The sequence below is a fragment of the Podarcis cretensis genome, assembly GCF_951804945.1.
Source record: "Podarcis cretensis genome assembly, chromosome: 4".
NCBI classification, from domain to species: domain Eukaryota; kingdom Metazoa; phylum Chordata; class Lepidosauria; order Squamata; family Lacertidae; genus Podarcis; species Podarcis cretensis.
This window is the reverse complement of record NC_137173.1, coordinates 35,286,147-35,305,430: the sequence shown is the minus strand read 5'-3', so window position 1 is coordinate 35,305,430 and position 19,284 is coordinate 35,286,147. Positions and strand designations below refer to the sequence as shown.

Here is a 19,284-nt window from a genome sequence, read left to right as displayed (position 1 = left end):
GGTCTCAGCCTACCTCAGCCAATTGCCCAATCCCACCTGCAGAGGCGTTGGCAGGGGATCAGCCACGTAGGGGGGAGGACCGCCCTGCCCACACAACAGAGGGTGGATCTTAACTGAGAATCATCAGTTGGCTCCAAAGCTTCTCCCACCCTGCCCTCCCTCAGTGAAGCCTTCTTTTGCAGGTTAACCTCTTCTCCACAGGTATGCGGGCGCTGCTACATCATGGTCACCGTTGAAGGGCCAGAAAGGAATTTTCCTGCATTGGCAGGTTTTGTCTTCCCTGTAGCAAAACGTCACAACTTTGGCAGTTTCAGGCCTTGGGTTGAATCCTTTAATCTATCTTCCCTAAATGGGGGGTGGGGCATGAACCGGTGACCCATGCCCCCCTTGTGGCGGTGATCCCAGGGTTCCCCATTAAAGGGGTCTTGAGGGGAGCCATTGGCCATACGCCAAGAGGTTGTCATTGCTCTCCCCTGTGACGGTGGCGAAACTGGAGGTGGGGTCTCTGCTTGAACATGTGTTCTCCAGAGCCAGCCCAATCCCCACACATTCTGGATAACCCTGATGTCCCCCAGGTCCACTGCTGGGAACTGGGAAGGATAAACACCCAGTGCCTGAGCCAAGGTCTCCCTACATCTGAAATTTAATAAAGTTATGGCCAATTTTAATCCTGTAGCATGTTGTCTTGAGTGATTCCACTCTGAGTGATTCCACCTGGGGTTGGGTGGACTCCGCCTGTCCATGCAGTGACCTAGTGCTCTTTTTAATTTCTCGACTGTTCACACTGAGTGGACTTAACATAAAGGACAAACAGAATTGGGCCTTTTTTAAATAAATTTTAAAGAGAAGTAATATTCTATCATTTGCAATATCTGTCATATGAACATTACAGGAATGGCTACTAGTGGTATGCTACTGGCTAGTGGTATGATGACTATTGTGGTATGCTTCTGAATACCAGTTGCTGGAAACTGCAGGAGAGGAGAGTGCTGTTGTGCTTGGGCCCTGCCTATGGGTTTCCCACAGGCATCTGGTTAGCCACTTTGAGAACAAGATGCTGGACGAGATGGGCCATTGGCATGATCCAGCGGGCCCTTCTTATGTTCTTAATGGGACCCACTCTATTCTTTCTCAGAGCACATCACTGCGGCACATTACAAGATTATTGTAAACGGTTGTGATGCAACGGTGAAATCACTGAAGACTTTTGGGAAATTACTGCAAACGGCTTCCTCTAGACTGGCTTTCATGTGATTGCAGCTGCCGCTTTGCAAATGTTTGCTTGCTTTACAAATGTATTATCTGCTTCACAGTGTAAGACATAATACAAATAAGATAAAATACAAAAAACTTCAAATTCTAGAAATTAAGACTACAGACTCTAAACGTGCCATCCCTGTAGATGGACAATTAATATTTCATAAATGGCGGGGGTCACACCTCAGAGAAAGCCTTCTTAACTAAAACAGTAGGCATCTAAACATTATGATGCAGAGTGCCTTTGTAATTTCAGCTGGCCATTGATTCCAGAAAGCTGTAGCTTCAATACTAAAAGCCTGATTTCTAGCACAAACTAGGTGCACCTGTGGGGCATGTGGCATCTGTTGCTACATGATCCCACTCTGAAACATTAGTTGAGACAGCATTGGCTACCACACCTTTATGCTGTTGAAAGCATGTCCTATATGTATGCTGAAATGTTTGTTCTGCTTGAGTTGGTAACATCCCATATTTTTCTGCTTTCTCTCCCCCAACCTCAGTTAAGAGACAAAGCCTGAAAGTTCAGATCAATGCAACTGGTGATGCAGTGTGCATGAGATACATTCGACCCAGTCCAAGCACCAAACTGGAAGGCTTCATCTTGGGGTACGGCAGCAGCTTCTTCTCTAACCAGTATATTCCTCTGCCATCAGACGGGAAATCTTACATAACCGAAGTTGGTAAGCCAATGTCCAGATATGAATCTTGGAGAGATGGTTGTGGCGTCTGAAATTGCATTTACTTGTGGTCTGGATGGGGATACCCGAGACTTAAAACCAAAGGAAATATCGAATTTCAACAGTGGCAAACACGTCTGTATTTTCTGAATTGTTTTTTATTTTGTTCCCTTCTTTGCAATTTTCAGTTACTGACATTTTCCAGAGGCACCGAATATGTAAATGAAAGAAGCTAATTTGACACAAATGTAATTGAAATGTTGAACAGGCCATCCAAACAGATCTTTAATATAAGCACTGCATGTTAGCCAGTTACATGTTGATTTGTAGCTAAAGCTGTGGGTCTTAGCACCATAATCCTTAAGAAGTGAATCTAAGCTTTTAGATCATCATTCATTACTATTAAGTCAGCTTGCGTATTCTTTGTTTCACTGTTCAAGGATCTGTTATTTCAATATTAATTCTAATGTGAAATGAAATATCACCCTCCAAATTTTGTTGAACTGCAACTCCTATAACCATTGGCCCTGCTGGCTGGGGTTGCTGGGAGTTGTAGTCCAGATCTCCTAGCCTAGCGTGCCAAGGAGATTGATGTAGTCAGAAGTGTCGTTGCTTGTTGTTGCTGAGACTCAGATCAGTGGGCAGTGACGACAATAGTCAATATTTGGGAGAAAGGCAGAGAATAACCTTATTTGGGGCATTTAGTACCTACAATTAACACTATGTGAATTGAATATTATGAAGAATAATTCTAGTCTGCTCCACGTACAGTGGTACCTCAGGTTAAGTACTTAATTCGTTCCAGAGGTCCGTTCTTAATCTGAAACTGTTCTTAACCTGAAGACCACTTTAGCTAATGGGGCCTCCTGCTGCTGCCGCGCCGCCAGAGCACGATTTCTGTTCTTATCCTGAAGCAAAGTTCTTAACCTGAAGCACTATTTCTGGGTTAGCAGAGCGTGTAACCTGAAGCGAATGTAACCTGAAGCGTATGTAACCCGAGGTACCACTGTATTAGTCTTGGGAGATGTGAATTAGCTCAGCTCATTTAAGCCTGTGGGCAAATAAAATTCTCCCTCCCTCTGTAGTTGCAACTCACAGGAACTGTGCATGTTGGCACATTGCCCTGCTGCAAATATTCTTCCAAACATGTGATTAGTATTGAGGAGGGGTGTGGGCAGGCTGTAACCATGGGGACCAGGTGGGAATGGCCTTGTTCTTCTGCCTCACATGTTAATCGTATGGGCTGATAACGCAAATAGAGTTGTTAATCCTACTTGGTACAAGGTAAAGGTAAAGGACCCCTGACAGTTAAGTCCAGTCACAAATGACTCTGGGGTTGCGGCACTCATCTCGGTTTACTGGCCAAGGGAGCTGATGTTTGTCTGCAGACAGTTTTTCCGGGTCATGTGGCTACCATGACTAAGCCGCTTCTGGCAAAACCAGAGCAGTGTACTGAAACACCGTTTACCTTCCCGCTGGAGCGGTACCTATTTATCTACTTGCACTTTGACGTGCTTTTGAACTGCTAGGTTTACCACTAATTTGGAGTTTTGTCTACTAACATCAGCTTGGCTTTCAATTCTAGATGCTCTTACCTAAAGTGCTATAAATAGTGAATTTATTCATTAGAGATGTCTTTAACAAAGGCATGATCTCTACTTCTGGATGAAAGTGGAGCTGCTTGAAGCAGCTCTTGTTCTGGTTATTTTGTTCTGGTGCCTGCTAGGACTAGTTCACACATGACATTTCTTTTACATGAAGATAATCTATGCAATGTGTGAAGGGGGGAGAGGAGAATTTTGTTTGGCCCACCTTTTTAAGCAAGCAGAAGTAATTTGCATAGTCCCACACTAGTTTGAATATAATTATCATTTGGATTTTGCACATCTTTGAATCCGGCAATACAGTTTTCAGCCCAAGAAATATATCAAAATGTGTATTTTTAAGGTAACGTAGCAATGCATGTACTGAGATAAAATAGGTATTCAAATGCAAATTTTGGTGGGGGTGGAACAGATGTTTGAATGACCACATGCAAAACTGACGCAGTCCAGAAATAGGCTGATCTATCCTTCCCTAGTGAAGAACATACAAGTATTTATTTTGTTGCACTTAGATTTTGGGAAGGCAATTCAATCATTCATACATATGTAAAGTAACCATGTGGCAGGAAAGTCTGTGACATTGTTATTCTAGGATAACCCCAGAAAGAACAAGGACATGCGTCAAGATCATTCCTAGGAGAAAAAAACAGAACATAAATTCAGAAATGTAAGACAACAAGAAAACAGGATAGTAAAATAAAGTACTGACTTAATGAGGATATTAAAATGGTTGTAAGATGGGCCAAAATCATTTGGAAGCTCCTAAAGTTTATTTTACTTAACACATGGCTTCCAAAAAGCAAATCTGTTTCTGGCTTAAAGATTCAGTTCATTTGGATAAGCTGCTTTGTGTCCATAGAAACAGGTACAGCTGAGCAAAACTGATCACACCCTCTGTGAGGAAAACAGGCCTTTAATGGGAAAAAGATTATTTGACCATACTGTCACACTTGTGCATGTCCAATTACAAAAGTCATTGCTGTTATTTAGTTTGCATGTTAGACACAAGAAGAGTAAACAAGCTAAGGAAACTCTGGTTCCTCTTATCAGTCCTCGTCTCAAGAAGAGAATTGTATTCCTGCCTATCAGGAATATGGTTAAAATTGACCAAAAAGTCAGAAATATGTACTTAGAATGCCTCCTGGAATAAGGGTGGATTTGCCACTCTTTTTAAAGATGTCATTTGACTCTTCATCACTTTTAGCTATACTATTGCAGTCCAATGCTGTTATTGCCTACTCAGAAGTAAGTCCCATTGAATTCAGTGGCAGTTATATTTCCAGCTAAGAATGTATAGGATTGTAGCCTAAACTGATTAAGATATAACTTTTCAGGAACTATAATCTCTCTGTAGATAAAAGTGTTAATGTCATTGTGCTCCATTGGAGAGCTATGGTACTGGAGCCAAAGGCAAGGGCAAAGGCATCCATATTGTTAGGTGTACTCAACACCATTTCGTTCAGTGGATTTAAGAACACCTGACAGTGTTGGGTTGTATTTTCCATAATCTTTATAGCCTATCCAGTTGGCTTTAACAGAACATGTCAATTGTTTTCTCTACTAGGAATTACAACTACATATACAGTTCAGCAGCCGACTCACATTTGCTTAAAACTATTGCTGTTAAAACAGATTCATGGAACAGTAAAAATTCAAAACAAAAGATTAAAAATAAAATTACACAAAGGGTTTGGAATGAAAAGCTGTATACTCCCTAACCTAGCCAGACACAACAAAGCATGTTGATGACCTTCACAAAGTGCTTTGTTCTGCTTCAGTTATAGAGTTTGTGTGGCCATGCTTCACTAAGATTAAGTGATACACTCTGATATAATCTGGTGGTGCAGTGCATTTTGTTTTGAAGTTGTGTTTTAAATCAGCTGGATAGCTCAGTTGGTTAGGGCATGGTGCTGATAACACCAAGGTTGCAGGCTCGATCCTGCATATTCCTGCATTGAGTGGTGGCAGGAGTTTGGACTAGATGACCCTCAGAGTCACTTCCAATTAAAGAGGTAAATTAATATACACTTAATATACAGTGGTAACTCGGGTTACATATGCTTCAGGTTACAGACTCCGCTAACCTAGAAATATTACCTTGGGTTAAGAGCTTTGCTTCAGGTTGAGAACAGAAATCATGCTCCGGCGGTATGGCGGCAGCAGGAAGCCCCATTAGCTAAAGTGGTGCTTCAGGTTAAGAACAATTTCCGGAACAAATAAAGTACTTAACCCGAGGTACAACTGTACTTGTTTATTTGAATATAAATACAGTGGTACCTCAGGTTACAGACACTTCAGGTTACAGATTCCACTAACCCAGAAATAGTACCTCGGGTTAAGAACTTTGCTTCAGGATGAGAACAGAAATCGCGCAGCAGTGGGAGGCCCCATTAGCTAAAGTGGTCTTCAGGTTAAGAACAGTTTCAGGTTAAGAATGGACCTCCAGAACGAATTAAGTTCTTAACCTTAGGTACCAGTGTATTCACTTTTATGTTTCTTATTAAAAAATAGGCCTACTGAAGTCTTCCCTCATATTGCAACATGCCTGCTTAAAGCAGATTACCCTAGGCCAGGACTCAACGCTTGATGCTCTTTGAGATAAGGAAACACATAAAAGAGCACTAATCCTAAAATCAGCTGCTGGCACACATTAGAACAGACACAAGGATGTTAATAGCTTGAATAGTTGCCTGCAAGGCTGTATCTGACAATTTTTTCATACATGGAAGAGCAGCTGGTCTGGAGATTTTGAATACCCTCTGGTGATTTGGGGCAACTTTATGTCTTTGTACTCCTCAGGTGGGCTTCCTACACACACAGTTTCTGGGAAGTGACTCCCACTGAATTTAGTTCTGAGTAAACACATTTAGCATCACATTCCATGTTTCTTAATCCTGTTTTGTATCAAAATGATGAGATTGCTCACAATCTTCATAAAGAATGCAGATTGCTTTGCAAACTTGCAATTTGAAAGTGCTGCAAGGCCCTTTCTAGTAGAAATAGCTCTACCATGGTACGTTCAAATTATTTCCATGAAGAGAGCTAATTGTCATTGCAAAAACATCATAAGAAAGTATCATTGACAGGTGGAAGTTAGAACAAAAGCTTCTAAAGTCTCCTGCTGTGTTTACATTTAGGACAGAAGCATGATTGAAACTGACACTAAAAGGAAAGAGCTGTGTTGATCTTTCAAATATGATTCAGTCAGAAAGAGGATGCCCAAGCTCGGATTAAAAACTACTATTAAAAACTGAAATAACTTGAAAAATTGTGATAACCTCCAATTTTAAGACATCTCTTTAAGCCTTATTAAGCAAAATGTGCAGACAGCATCTGTAGCATTTTTTACATTGCACTCAAAAAAGCCATTAGACGAAGTTTGTGTTTATGTGTTTGTGCACACACATGCACAACAATGTTTGCTTCAGTGTAACAACAGTGTAGTCTGTAGTTGTGCCATCTTTCTGCCCTTTACAGAAGTACAGTGTGAATCTACAGAGAAGTCAAATTCAACCAATTCCGTTAGGGTATACATGATTTCAGAAACCAAGTAATGACTTGCTTTATTTTGGTTATTTATATGTTCAGTATACTGTACTGAGTGGTCACTGTCCAAACTGAGGGGTTAAGACTGCAGTCTTATAGTTATTTTCCAATCAAACTCAATAGGTTTTGTTTCCAGGAAGATATCATAAAGTATTGCAGGCTGAATGACTTACCTGTTTCTTCAGTAATGATCATCACATCTCAAAAGAGATCCTGGAAGTACGGAGGAGTCTTAGAGAAGAGAATGTAACAAGTTTGAGGACATCGTGAAATACTCATACGCTGTTCCCTGCCAAGTCTCAAGATTTTCTAGATGGAATAGATAGTGATTAATGTCAGCTTTGGACAAAACTCAAGCAGAAATTGTGTGCTTCTTCCAAAGTTGGAAGTCAACCATTGTGAATTGCTCAAAAACTTTAGTTGATCAAAGTCTACAGAATGCTGTGTTTCATACCTTTATAGTTATTGTTCTCACAAACATTTACTGACATGACCTGTGCACAGTTGAAACTGTGCGATTTCCAGCTCTTAATGGTTTGATATGCATATATAATCATTGATTTTTGTGTATCAAAACATTTACCCCTTCCAAAACAAAAACAAAAACAGAGAGAGGAAGAATTGGGTCACTGAATGAATTTATAGCTTGCACCCACCCATTCTTATGAGGAACAGTGTGTGTGCTGTTGCATGCAAGAATTTCTGCATAAGAATCTCTTAAACTGGCAGGTTCTCTTATGCTGGGTTGGGGATGGAGAGGCTTCTCTAGGGAAACCTATGTCCACAGTCACTGCTAGCAGACAGGGGTGTAGGAAGACAGGGCAGGGGGGCAGTCCACTCCAGGTGCCATCATGGAGGGGGGTGACAAATTAACAAGGAAGCATTACTGCCCTACTAGGGCGGTTCATAAAAAAATTTAAACATTAAATGCCTGCTCCAAAGGTCTTATCTTACTACACTAGGGATTATATAGCTACATATGAAATTTCATGCATATCAGTTAATATCTTGACCCTCCTCCACAAAAATAGCTGTTTACTTGGCCATTTTCCTATGTCATGAAGGCTGAAATTTCAACAAAGCATGTGCCTTTGCTAGACTCTTTTCAGGCATCCACTAAAAGCATTCTTCTTTAGGCAAGCATACCTAGATGCTTAGGAAGTTGAAGGAATTTTAATCTTAATATGTTAGCTTTTGTTTTTTTAAAAGTAGGAATGTTAATTTTTCTTTATTTTACTGCTGTGGTTTTCTTTTGTTTTTTGTTTTGGTAAACCACTTTGCAGGTTTTTAAAAATAAATTTTATTAAATAAAAATAAATAAAATAACACAAGCCAAAACACAATCCATCCTGTGGATTTAAGTATCTGTCCATAGTCGCCTACTTGTTATCAGAGGCTCAGAATCCACATTCCTTTGTAAGAAAATATGAAATAACGTAAAACCATTTTTGCAGGCCTTCCCTAAAGAAAAACCAATATGGGGGGTGACAAGACATTTTCCGCACCAGGTACCACCTGACCTTCCTACACCTCTGCTAGCAGAGAACTAGTACCTGAGCTTAGCTGACTTGCTTTCTCCTCAACAACATGCAAGCATTGCCCTTAGATAATACTAATATTGCCCACTTATCTCTCTGCTGCTGTTCCATAAAGTGCACTATGGACAGATACTGAACAAAATGTGCAAATAGTAGAGTTCCTGCAAAAAGGTTTACAGCATAATAAAAACAAGACTCAGAAGGAGAACAACAACAACAACAACAACAACAACAACAACAACAACAACAACAACAACAACAACAACAACAGACCTAGATGAAGTAATATAATTTAGAGATGGTGAAGATTAGTTACAAGGATGGAAGCTGGGTTGTTTAAAAAAATAGCTTGTAATCTTCTAGAATAGTTCAAGAAGGAACTGCCAGGAAAAATGTTGAATTGCAGCTTGTAATAATAGTTTCAAAAGGACAAAGAGCTGCAGCACTGTGAATGTAACAAAGGAAAGAGTTTAAAAGACTCCGAGAAGCACAAGAAAAGAGTTGACAATGAATCAAAGTGAATTATAGGACTGGGACAAAAGTCACTGACAGACTGAAGGGAATAGGTAGAAGAATGATGAGAAATTAGGATAGACAGAGAAGAACCACCATATAAGTATTAAAAGGTAAAGGGGAAGATATATTGAAAATGAAAAGGAGCGTGAAAACAATGAAGAAAGCAGCAATTGATGTTAGCAGCAGATCAGAGAACAGAAATTAAAGGTTTGAGTTGTGAAACATGAAGCCAGTGTAAATAATGTTATATTACTAATGAAAGCCTTGGATAATGGTTTTACATTCCGGATTTGTCCTGTAAACCGCTCTGAGACCTGTGGGAATAGGGCAGTATATAAATTCAATAAATAATGATGATGATGATGATTTATTGGTTCTGATGGAGACAATAGGATGAATTGAGGTTATCAAAGGAGAAGGAATCAATTAGTTTTAGCAGGTAGCATTTATTAACCTAGGAGAGGGAGAAGGGAGAAGAATGTGGCACCTCACAGTGCCAACAATCTTCTTTCTGCCACCTAAACAGATGCCCATAATCTGTACTGGAGGGGAAGGGTCATCTGGGCAAGGCCCCTCCCTGCCAGTAGACGGAAAAGAGGGAAACTGGGTTACCCCTGAACAGTAGGGCAAGAAGCGTCTCCCTTCCTCATTCTGCAAGAAAGGAAGAAAGCGAATTGGTATTCAGCTCCAGTCCTACATGAGAGCAAACTGGACCTGCATGCTAAGTCTCTGCCCACATCTGTGATTTTTCACAGATTGCATTTTTCTAAAATATTAATCAATGAATAGATACCAGTTTAAAAATTTCTTTTATTGAAAATTAATGTTTTGTTTTGTTTTTTTAAAATCTGTTTGAGGTTTTGTTACACTCATGTCTTTTAAAATTCAGTAGTCATAGAATCATAGCATTTTTTATATTCAATTTTTAAAAGTCTGATTCAAATAGTTACACCTTGAAGACTTTGGTTAGCCCAAATAATTTTGAATTTGCACAACTAAATATTTGAAAAGGCCAGAAAGATCCTTTTATCAATGGAGGAAATAGATATATTCAAAAAGCAAACAAAAAAACCTTATATTTTTGCAACAAAAAAGCTTTTCTCTTATAAGCATTGTTTTAATCAGTTTATTATGATCAACTCTTGGATGAAGTTAGCTGGTTTTCACTAGAAACATTTACGTGAACTTATGGCCTCTAACCACAAAAGTGTGTGTTCTTCCAGAGCATATCAAATGTACTAAGAATTTGTTAGCTAGTGAGTAAAAATATCAGTGTTTGGCTTTCGTTTACTTCATTTCATTGTTTCCGACAAAGAACAATGTTTCTGAAACAATTGCAAGCTGGTTCTCAGAAAATACACCCAGACAGCAATTTATTCTGACACTGGAAAAAATGTGGTTAGGTTTATAAAAGAATCCTCTGCTTATGCAAATTATTACTATTGTAACAGAGTTGTAAAAATATCGGTATGTGTGTATTTTGACATTCTCATGTGGCCTAATTTATCTGCAACTGTTTCTAAAGAATTATTAGCTATCTGATTTACAGCTTTATCTTTATAGAAATAGCATTTCCACAGCTAAATTATATACCATCTATAAAATACTCTAAAATTTAGCTTTTTTCATGCTTCCTTATGTGTCAGTAGCCCAAAGGGCAGCATTTTATAGAGACCAAACCCACACAGAATTAGGCATGGTCCCATTGAAATGGACTTAAGCATGTCTAACTCTTTAGACCAATGTGTTTGCAGCAGACTTGGTAATAAAGAGGTGAGATACTTTGTTGGCAAAGAGCTGCAGCGGATTAATTACTGCCTATTAATGTTAAATCCCAACTTCCAGTATGGGTAACTATTTGCTGTAGGCATCATTTTACTGCCAGTAAAGCCCAACTTTTACAGCAAGCTCTCCTCAGCTCAGTTGATTGATATATGCCCTGATCCTAGCACCTTCAAGCCCCACGTGCTAAGGTGTCATGGGAGGGTCCTGTCCTCATCACTGTCCCGTGAGCTTCAGATGAGTGAGTTCGAATGAGCTCAAGAAATTCACATCCCATGTTGCCCCAAACTATTAAGACTTTGGCTTATCCACTTAAAAATTGAAATAATAGTTAATTGGCTCATTGCTATATGTCACAGTAGCTGCTTAATTCAAAGGCATAAATCTCTAAACCAACACAACAGTCCTGTTTTAATATCTTCAGAGCTTTTTGCTTTATAGATGTTCTTTCCTTCTTTTTCTTCTTACTTAAAAAATTTCTTCTTACTTAAAAATGTATGCAGTGGTACCTCGGTTTTCGAACATCTCCACTGACAAACATTTCGGTTTTCAGACTCCCAAAACCCAGAAGTAAATGCTTCGGTTTTTGAACACGCCTCAGAAGTCAAACATGCCATGCGGCTTCCGCTGAGTGCAAGATCCTGAGGCCTAGCTGTCAGCTATTGAGTTTTTGGTTTTCAAACGTTTCACAACTCGAATGGTTTTCTGTAACGGATTACGTTCGAAAACCAAGATACCACTGTATATCACTATTGTGTTAGTTCAGGTATTTCTATTCCTACTTAACCCTCAACTTTTTCCCTCATACTTTTATTACTTGCAGGAAAATGACATGACTACTTATAATGAGGTTGATCTAGGGAGCACGGTGAAACGCTGCTTGTGCAGTGGGGTTTCCCTGCGTCCTCTCCCTCCTCCTTGCAGCCTCCTATGTCCCTCAAAGTCAACTCCTAGTGGTTAGAGGATGCTGTGGAGTGGTATAGGATGGAGTGCAAGGGGCTGCAGTGGATTAATCAGAATTGAAGGCAGGGAAATGCCTTGCCTAAGTGGTAGTGCCCTCTCACTGGTGAAAGGCACATTTGGATCCAAATCAATAAGTAGGTATGTTTTTGTTTTTAAAACATATATTTTGTCATCTCATAGACTGGGAACAGAGAGCCTGTGGATGTTCTTCTATAGCTATCATCATCACTAACCATTGACCATACTGACTGGGACTGATGGGAATTTAAGTCCAACATACGGTTCTCCATCCCTGCCATACGTAATAATAAGATGCAATGTACACTCTTAAGTTTGTTGGATTTTACAAATGATCATCCTAATGCTTTCCAGACGCAGAGCCAAGATACTTGATTGCAGTGAGGCCAGCACCTGTTCCAAATTACAAGAAACCCTGCTCAGGTATTGTAACAGTATTAAACATTTTTTTCCATAAACAGTTAGAAGAGAAAACATTTATTTGAGATGGCAGATAATAATTCTGCTAGTTCTGTGTGTTTATGTCAAGATATCCCCTGAGTGTTGAGATAGTGCCATGAGGGAGTCAGGGAGTGTGCCTGTGGTACAACACATTTCCGCAACAGCCTTTAATGTTCAGTGATGATGATGAAATGTCTATCTGCCATAGATAAACAGTGATGGAATATGTACTTTCCCAGGCCCCTTCACTCTGAGGAAGGCCATGTTGTGCTTCCTCTACTCATGCATGTAAATTCATGGTGGGGGGGGGGCAATGTGAAGCACTGGAATGTTGAATGGTGATCCTGAAATTTTAGATGCTATGGAAATAAATACTTGAGTTACAGAAGGTGGTATTAACCTTCTAACCAGGTTACATGGTTATATGCTTTTGTAGTCTTTCTGGCAAGCACCATACACATCAAATTGCATACAAATCTATTAGGTGACACACTAAACTGAATTCAGTTTACCAGCTATGCCACATTCTACACACACACACACACACACACACACACCTGTTTGTGCAGTTTTGGGTGATCTGCCAAAAAATTTAAAAAGGACCGGTGAACTGCTGGAAGACCACAGTACATGGTTGGGTCAAAAGTTATGCAGGCCCTTCAGATACATCTTCTAATATATAAAATTGTTTAAATTTTCTATGCTTTCTTACATAGGTAAAACAAATACACCAAAGCCCCTCCAGCTGGTAATAGGCACTTTAACTCCAACTTCGGTCTTCTTGTCCTGGGGGATCTTAGTCAACCCAAAGCATGATTGGACCACAATGAATAACTGTGCAAATGACAGGTAATCAACTGAAAGATACAGCTAATGAAGATTATGGGATGGTGTTTTGCCCATTTGGCTTGGATTCCAAGTTACTGCTCTTTAAATGGAAGGATTCTGCATTCACAGAAGGATAGTTGAGCTTGTGGCTATGCCACCTGCTTCACACACACTCTGTGCCGTTTTTGATGGTCACTCAGAACAAAACAACTGTTGAAGGGGTTCTTCCATGGGTGCAAGATCCTAATCACAGAGCAGAAGCAAATTCCAAGCCTTTATAATTAAGAGGCATCAGTATGATGCAATGAAACCTAACAATTTTGGTCAGAGCTTACCTTTTTCGTGTTCCTTTTTATAAGTGCCAAAAATACCTTCCATTTTTGGCAATTTTTGGCACATTGCAAACACATATGCTATTTCAGTGCTATTTCTTGGAGCTTCATTGGGCTCACATTCCTCAGCCGCATTCACCCACAATGCCTGTTGGCTGTGGTGGTCCACATTATTTTGTCAACAATGCTACTGTGGAATGATAACATTACAGGTACTGATAAACAAATTCACATGGCTCATGCCAGATGAATTGGTGTGAGACTAAATGAGGGCTGTGAAATGAAGATGAAGGAAAATGGGAGAATTAGTTGAGCAGTAGCAGCAAAAAAAATGTGAATGTATGGCAGGGTAAGTATTTTTCAACAGTCTGATCAGCCATGGCAAACATACTACTTTTTGAGATGACTATCGAAAGTAGAGAACATTGACACAAATAATAGTGTTGGAATAATTCCTGTAACAGTTTTGGACTTGCTGTCTCCCTTTCCTAAGTCACAATTCTATGTTATTTATAGTTTAATTTATCAGGTGGCTGTTGCCTAAGAGCTGTTGGCATATTTTTCCATATTGCTTTCCTTGCATGAACCTCATATTGCTCTCAAAATGCTGCCAGGCTTGATTTTAATCTCAATTAGATCAAGCTAAATCTGTAAGAACTGCTGAATTAAGTGGCATAGTTGGAATAAGTTGAGAGGACATTTAAGATTCCTTCATGTTTTTATTCCTGGAGGCCAATCAGTTATGAACATGATGCAGTAACAACAAAAATCATTGCTGATTCTTTCCCCCCTTGATTGATTGATGAGTTCCATGGAAGAAATAAAATAAGCATATTAGAAAACTAGGGCATATTTTTAAGGTGGGAAATTCTAGAGAAGTCATGTAGTTGAAACAGATTTACATCAAGCATTGTAGTTGAAACAGATTTTACATCAAGCTGTTGCTTTCTTATGCTTTACTTAGATTTTCAGGTCAAATTTATCAAAATAAAAAATTCTAATTCTGGGTTTCTTAAATGTTAAATCTGTGATATGTTGCTTAATGGTGTCTGTTGATTAGACAGTACAACTCAGTAATGTTTTAAACCCATATTTCTTTATTCTAATGAACTGTGGAGCTTGGATTTACTATACTGGCAATAAGCAAATGGTCATTTTGGCTGCTCAGAATAGTCACTTTCCAGTGACTGAAATGAGTCTAAACTAACAGAGAATCAAATATTTGCATAGAGAATCCTCAGGAAGGCTATAGTAAATTTCAGTCTTGAATCCCAGAAGCAAAATGATACTTACTACATCACCTATTGTTCCTTAAATGAAAAAAGCACCACAGTACCTTATTTTAAATTGTATTTCCCCCTTTGATTAGAAGTATCCATTTTCTTTTTCTCAACTAGGTTTTATACAGTCCGCTACAGAGAAAAGGACAAGAATAAGAAGTGGGTTCTCCAGCTTTGTCCAACAACAGAAACTGTGGTGGATAATCTGAAACCCAACACAATTTATGAATTTGGAGTGAAAGACAATACAGATAATGGGGTCTGGAGCAAGATTTTCAATCACAAAGTGGCTGTGCCTGGTAAGTAATGTGTATCTCTTCCTGAGCAGAACAAGATGCTACAGGGTAGGCATTTATGCACATGTCAGCTCTTTTCAGACATAAAGTAGGTGTGGCTTCTATTCTTTACCCCCCCAAAATGAGCACATGGGTGAAAGAAGTGATACCTTCCATTTCCTGCTTGCTGTACTGTGTGCTATTGCTTTCAGCAAACTTCCCTCTGCCAGGCTCACTTCCATTATTTAAATGCAGCAGAGCAAAGTAAGGTATGGCCGGGCTGTGCATGGGTTTCACTCACATCCCCTGTGCTCTCTTTTCTTATTGCAATAATAGACTCCCTACATCTATGCATGATGCAGACTTAAGCACAGCTGTCCCATCATGTCATAGTTTGGCTCTATGTTATTGAAGGGAAATGTCAGGTTATTGGCATGTTATGCAGTCGTTAAAATTATTAATGTCAAGACTTGCACTTGACTGTACTGCATGTTGAGAATCAATAAAAATTTAGAGATGGTTTTAAATTCTGTTTTTACAAATCTGACATCACAGCATGCCTCCAAACAGATTTAGTTTGCTCTCCAGTATTAATCTGCACTATGAGACATTTCATGAACTCACACCTGCCTTTTTCTCTAGGGCTTCTAGTAGTCAAATCAGTGCAGTGCAACATGTCATATTTTAATAACCTGTTTCATTGTTGTTGTTCGCAATAACATGTAGCACTAGCCTGTCCAATGTGAACAAAGTCCTGTTGAGGCTGTTCAGTGTGCGTGTACCTTTAATTAGAAGTTTCCTGTTTGCAGATCTTTCTGGATTTCTTTCTTTCTATTGATCACAGCTAGGAGATTAATGTTTTAATTGCACTTTGAATAGCCTTTCTTAATTTGACAACTATTGATTTCTGCTCCTGCAAAATCAGAGTGGATGTCTCTAATTCCTGTTTCCCTTGGATTGCTTTCTCTCCCATTTTACGTGGCAAAATAGCATCATATCCATTTTGTTACATCCATCTATTCCTACAGTACTAGCATTTGTTAGTGCTTGGCATTATCTTTCATACATAATTGAAGATTCCCTTTTTCTGCTCATTCACCTGAAAAAACTACCGTACTTTTCTGTCTATTAGACGCCAGGTGTATTAGCCCCCCCCCCCCATTTTGGGGGACTAAGTTTTAAGAAAATGAGGGGAGATGGCCCAAAGTTGTAGAGCCTCTCCCCCCACGCAGCTGCGGACAGGAAACACTCCCTAGATCATTTCCCCCGTGCAGATAGGGAGTGTTTCCCTTTCTCAGCAGCATCGAGGGAAGTTGTATTTCAGCCAGCCAGCATCCCCAGATCGCTCTCTGCTTGCAGCAGCATCTCCCTCCATGCCACTACAGTGGTACCTTGGGTTACATACGCTTCAGGTTACAGACTCCGCTAACCCAGAATAGTGCTTCAGGTTAAGAACTTTGCTTCAGGATGAGAACAGAAATCATGCTCCGGCGGTGTGGCAGCAGCAGGAGGCCCCATTAGCTAAAGTGGTGCTTCAGGTTAAGAACAGTTTCAGGTTAAGTACGGACCTCCGGAACGAATTAAGTACTTAACCCGAGGTACAGTGGTGCCTCGCAAGACGAAAAGAATCCGTTCCGCGAGTCTCTTCATCTAGCGGTTTTTTTGTCTTGCGAAGCAAGCCCATTGACGGCTTAGCGGATTAACGCTATTACCGGTTTAGCGGCTTTTAGCGGCTTATCGGCTTAGCGGATAAGCAGATAAGCGGCTTAGCAGCTTAGAAAAAGGGGGGGGTAAAGGGAAAAAAAACCGCAGGAACTCGCAAGACATTTTCATCTTGCGAAGCAAGCCCATAGGAAATTCGTTTTGCGAAGCACCTCCAAAACGGAAAACTCTTTCATCTAGCGAGTTTTCCGTCTTGCGAGGCATTCGTCTTGCGGGGCACCACTGTACCACTGTATCTGTGTATTGGATGACCCCAGTTTTTTTACATGATTTTTGTGTCAAAAAACCTCGTCCAATACAAGGAAAAATACAGTAGGTTCTGAAGCAGCATATTTGCTTCCTTAATTTGGGTTATGGTTGTTTCATTTTATTTATGGCATACATTTTTGTTTTATTCTGATTTAAAATCTTTCATGCATGCAGTAGAAAACCTTTTGTGTCTGTATGGAATGTTTCTCAAGCTGTGTAATGTCCTTTATTTTCTATATTAATTGCTGAGCCCACACTACAATAATCTACATAAATTCAGATTAAAATAGACAATTTACAAATACTACAAATACAGTTTACAAATACTAAACCAAAAACAGGTCTTTGGGCTTCGTCCCAACCAGCAAACCAGCCACATGTATAGAGCTCCCAATCTCTGCAGGCCTGCATGCTGTCTTGTCACTTACATGCCAGTTCCTTCCTTTTCAAAGTATTGCTTCAAACCATAGTTACAATGGAAACTCTAGCTTGCATTAATAATCGTTAAGCATGGTGCAACCATAACCATTACTATAGTTAAGCTTTCAATGTGGATTTTGCGTGCAAGAATAAATATTTTGATGGAGCAAGAGGGTCAATTCCCTATCCTTGAACTGTTCTATATGTCTGAACTGGACAAAAAGTGGGAGCTCTATACTGTCGAAAATGTAAATAGAAGGAGAATAAATAACAATTTGATCGTTAACAGCCATAAACACTGGGGACCAACTGGAGTAGATCTCCCTATGTTTGAATATTAAAAGGGGTTTTGTGTGTTGAAAAAGCAGAATAATTTTGTTGTGTTTTTCAATCAGGTAAAAACAAAGAAAATGGACAACTCCAAAATAATTACAAAATACCAAGAATCCCAACTCAGGTATGAAACTAAGCTTATTTTAGGGTCTAATACTGTATAAATGACTAATATATCAAATCTGGTAGTTAATAATAAATAATAATAAATTTTATTTATATCCCGCCCTCCCCAGCCGAAGCCGGGCTCAGGGCGGCTAACAACACTAAAACAGTACATTATAAAACATTATAAAATTAATTAAGATCAAAATTGATGGCAACCATAAACTAGAGTTTTGTAAAGATTGCCAAAGGAGGGAGTCAGGCTGCGCCCTGACCAAAGGCCAGGTGGAACAGCTCTGTCTTGCAGGCCCTGCGGAAAGATGTTAAGTCCTGCAGGGCCCTAGTCTCTTGTGACAGAGCGTTCCACCAAGTTGGAGCCGCAGCCGAAAAAGCCCTGGCTCTAGTTGAGGCCAGCCTAACCTCTCTGTGGCCTGGGACCTTCAAGGTGTTTTTATTTGAAGACCGTAAGTTCCTCTGTGGGGCATACCAGGAGAGGCGGTCCCGTAGGTACGAGGGCCCTAGGCCGTATAGGGCTTTAAAGGTTAAAACCAGCACCTTAAACCTGATCCTGTACTCCACCGGGAGCCAGTGCAGCTGGTATAGCACCGGATGAATGTGATCTCTAAGCGAAGACCCCGTAAGGAGTCTCGCTGCGGCATTCTGCACCCGCTGGAGTTTCTGGGTCAGTTCTGGGGGTTTTATTTTTTCTCTCAACTAAAGTTATGCAAACAATATTATTACATCCTCTCAAGGAACACACAAGTACTTCTCACTTCCTCAAATCAGAAGAATACCCTGTCCATCGCAATTTCACAGAAAACTGAATTGTCCTAGTAGCATTTTTGGGTGCAGTTTATCAAATTTATACCAAATCCAGCCTTGGCAGATGAGAATTATTTTTGGAGATGGAAAAACATGGTATTTAATTGCTTTATCATTGCAATTTGATACACAAATACTGTTCTCTCAGGGGCAGGTGGCTTTTACAGTGTAGAAGGACTTTGTTAGATTCTATTTCTGCAACAAGCATGGATAACAGATATAGATTATATCAATTTCAAAGTTTTCCCCAAACACTGTTTCTGTCAAAAACATTTGAGTTGTTGATAGAATCAGCATAGCTGTCAACTTACTGATTTGAAAATAAGGGACCAGCAGCCTTGAAAATAAGGGACCAGCAGCCAAAATAAGGGACCTGCAGCCTCACCTGTTCCAGACACTCCAGTCTTCCTGTCCTCCTGCAGTCTGGTCAAACTCATTTTGGTAGCTTCAAGAACACTGTCCAACCAACTTTGTAACCAGAGGTTCAACTGAATAGAATCTGAATCACATGCACCACAAGGCCTATGCAGCCTCAACTTAAGATGGCTCCCCGGCCTGGCTTTGCACTGCAAA

At 39.9% G+C, this 19,284-nt stretch overlaps 1 protein-coding gene across 37 annotated transcripts in view; it reads left to right on the top strand.

Annotated features, from left to right (window-relative positions):
- ABI3BP (ABI family member 3 binding protein) overlaps positions 1-19,284 on the top strand; it is a 134,920-nt gene that overhangs the window by 27,563 nt on the left and 88,073 nt on the right. For all 37 annotated transcript variants that reach the window (XM_079974330.1, XM_079974298.1, XM_079974314.1 and 34 more), the window contains exons 2-6: positions 1,761-1,940; positions 12,259-12,327; positions 13,062-13,194; positions 14,903-15,084; positions 17,847-17,908. In XM_079974330.1, coding sequence (XP_079830456.1) covers positions 1,761-1,940; positions 12,259-12,327; positions 13,062-13,194; positions 14,903-15,084; positions 17,847-17,908 — 626 coding nt within the window. The remainder of the gene's footprint in view (positions 1-1,760; positions 1,941-12,258; positions 12,328-13,061; positions 13,195-14,902; positions 15,085-17,846; positions 17,909-19,284) is intronic.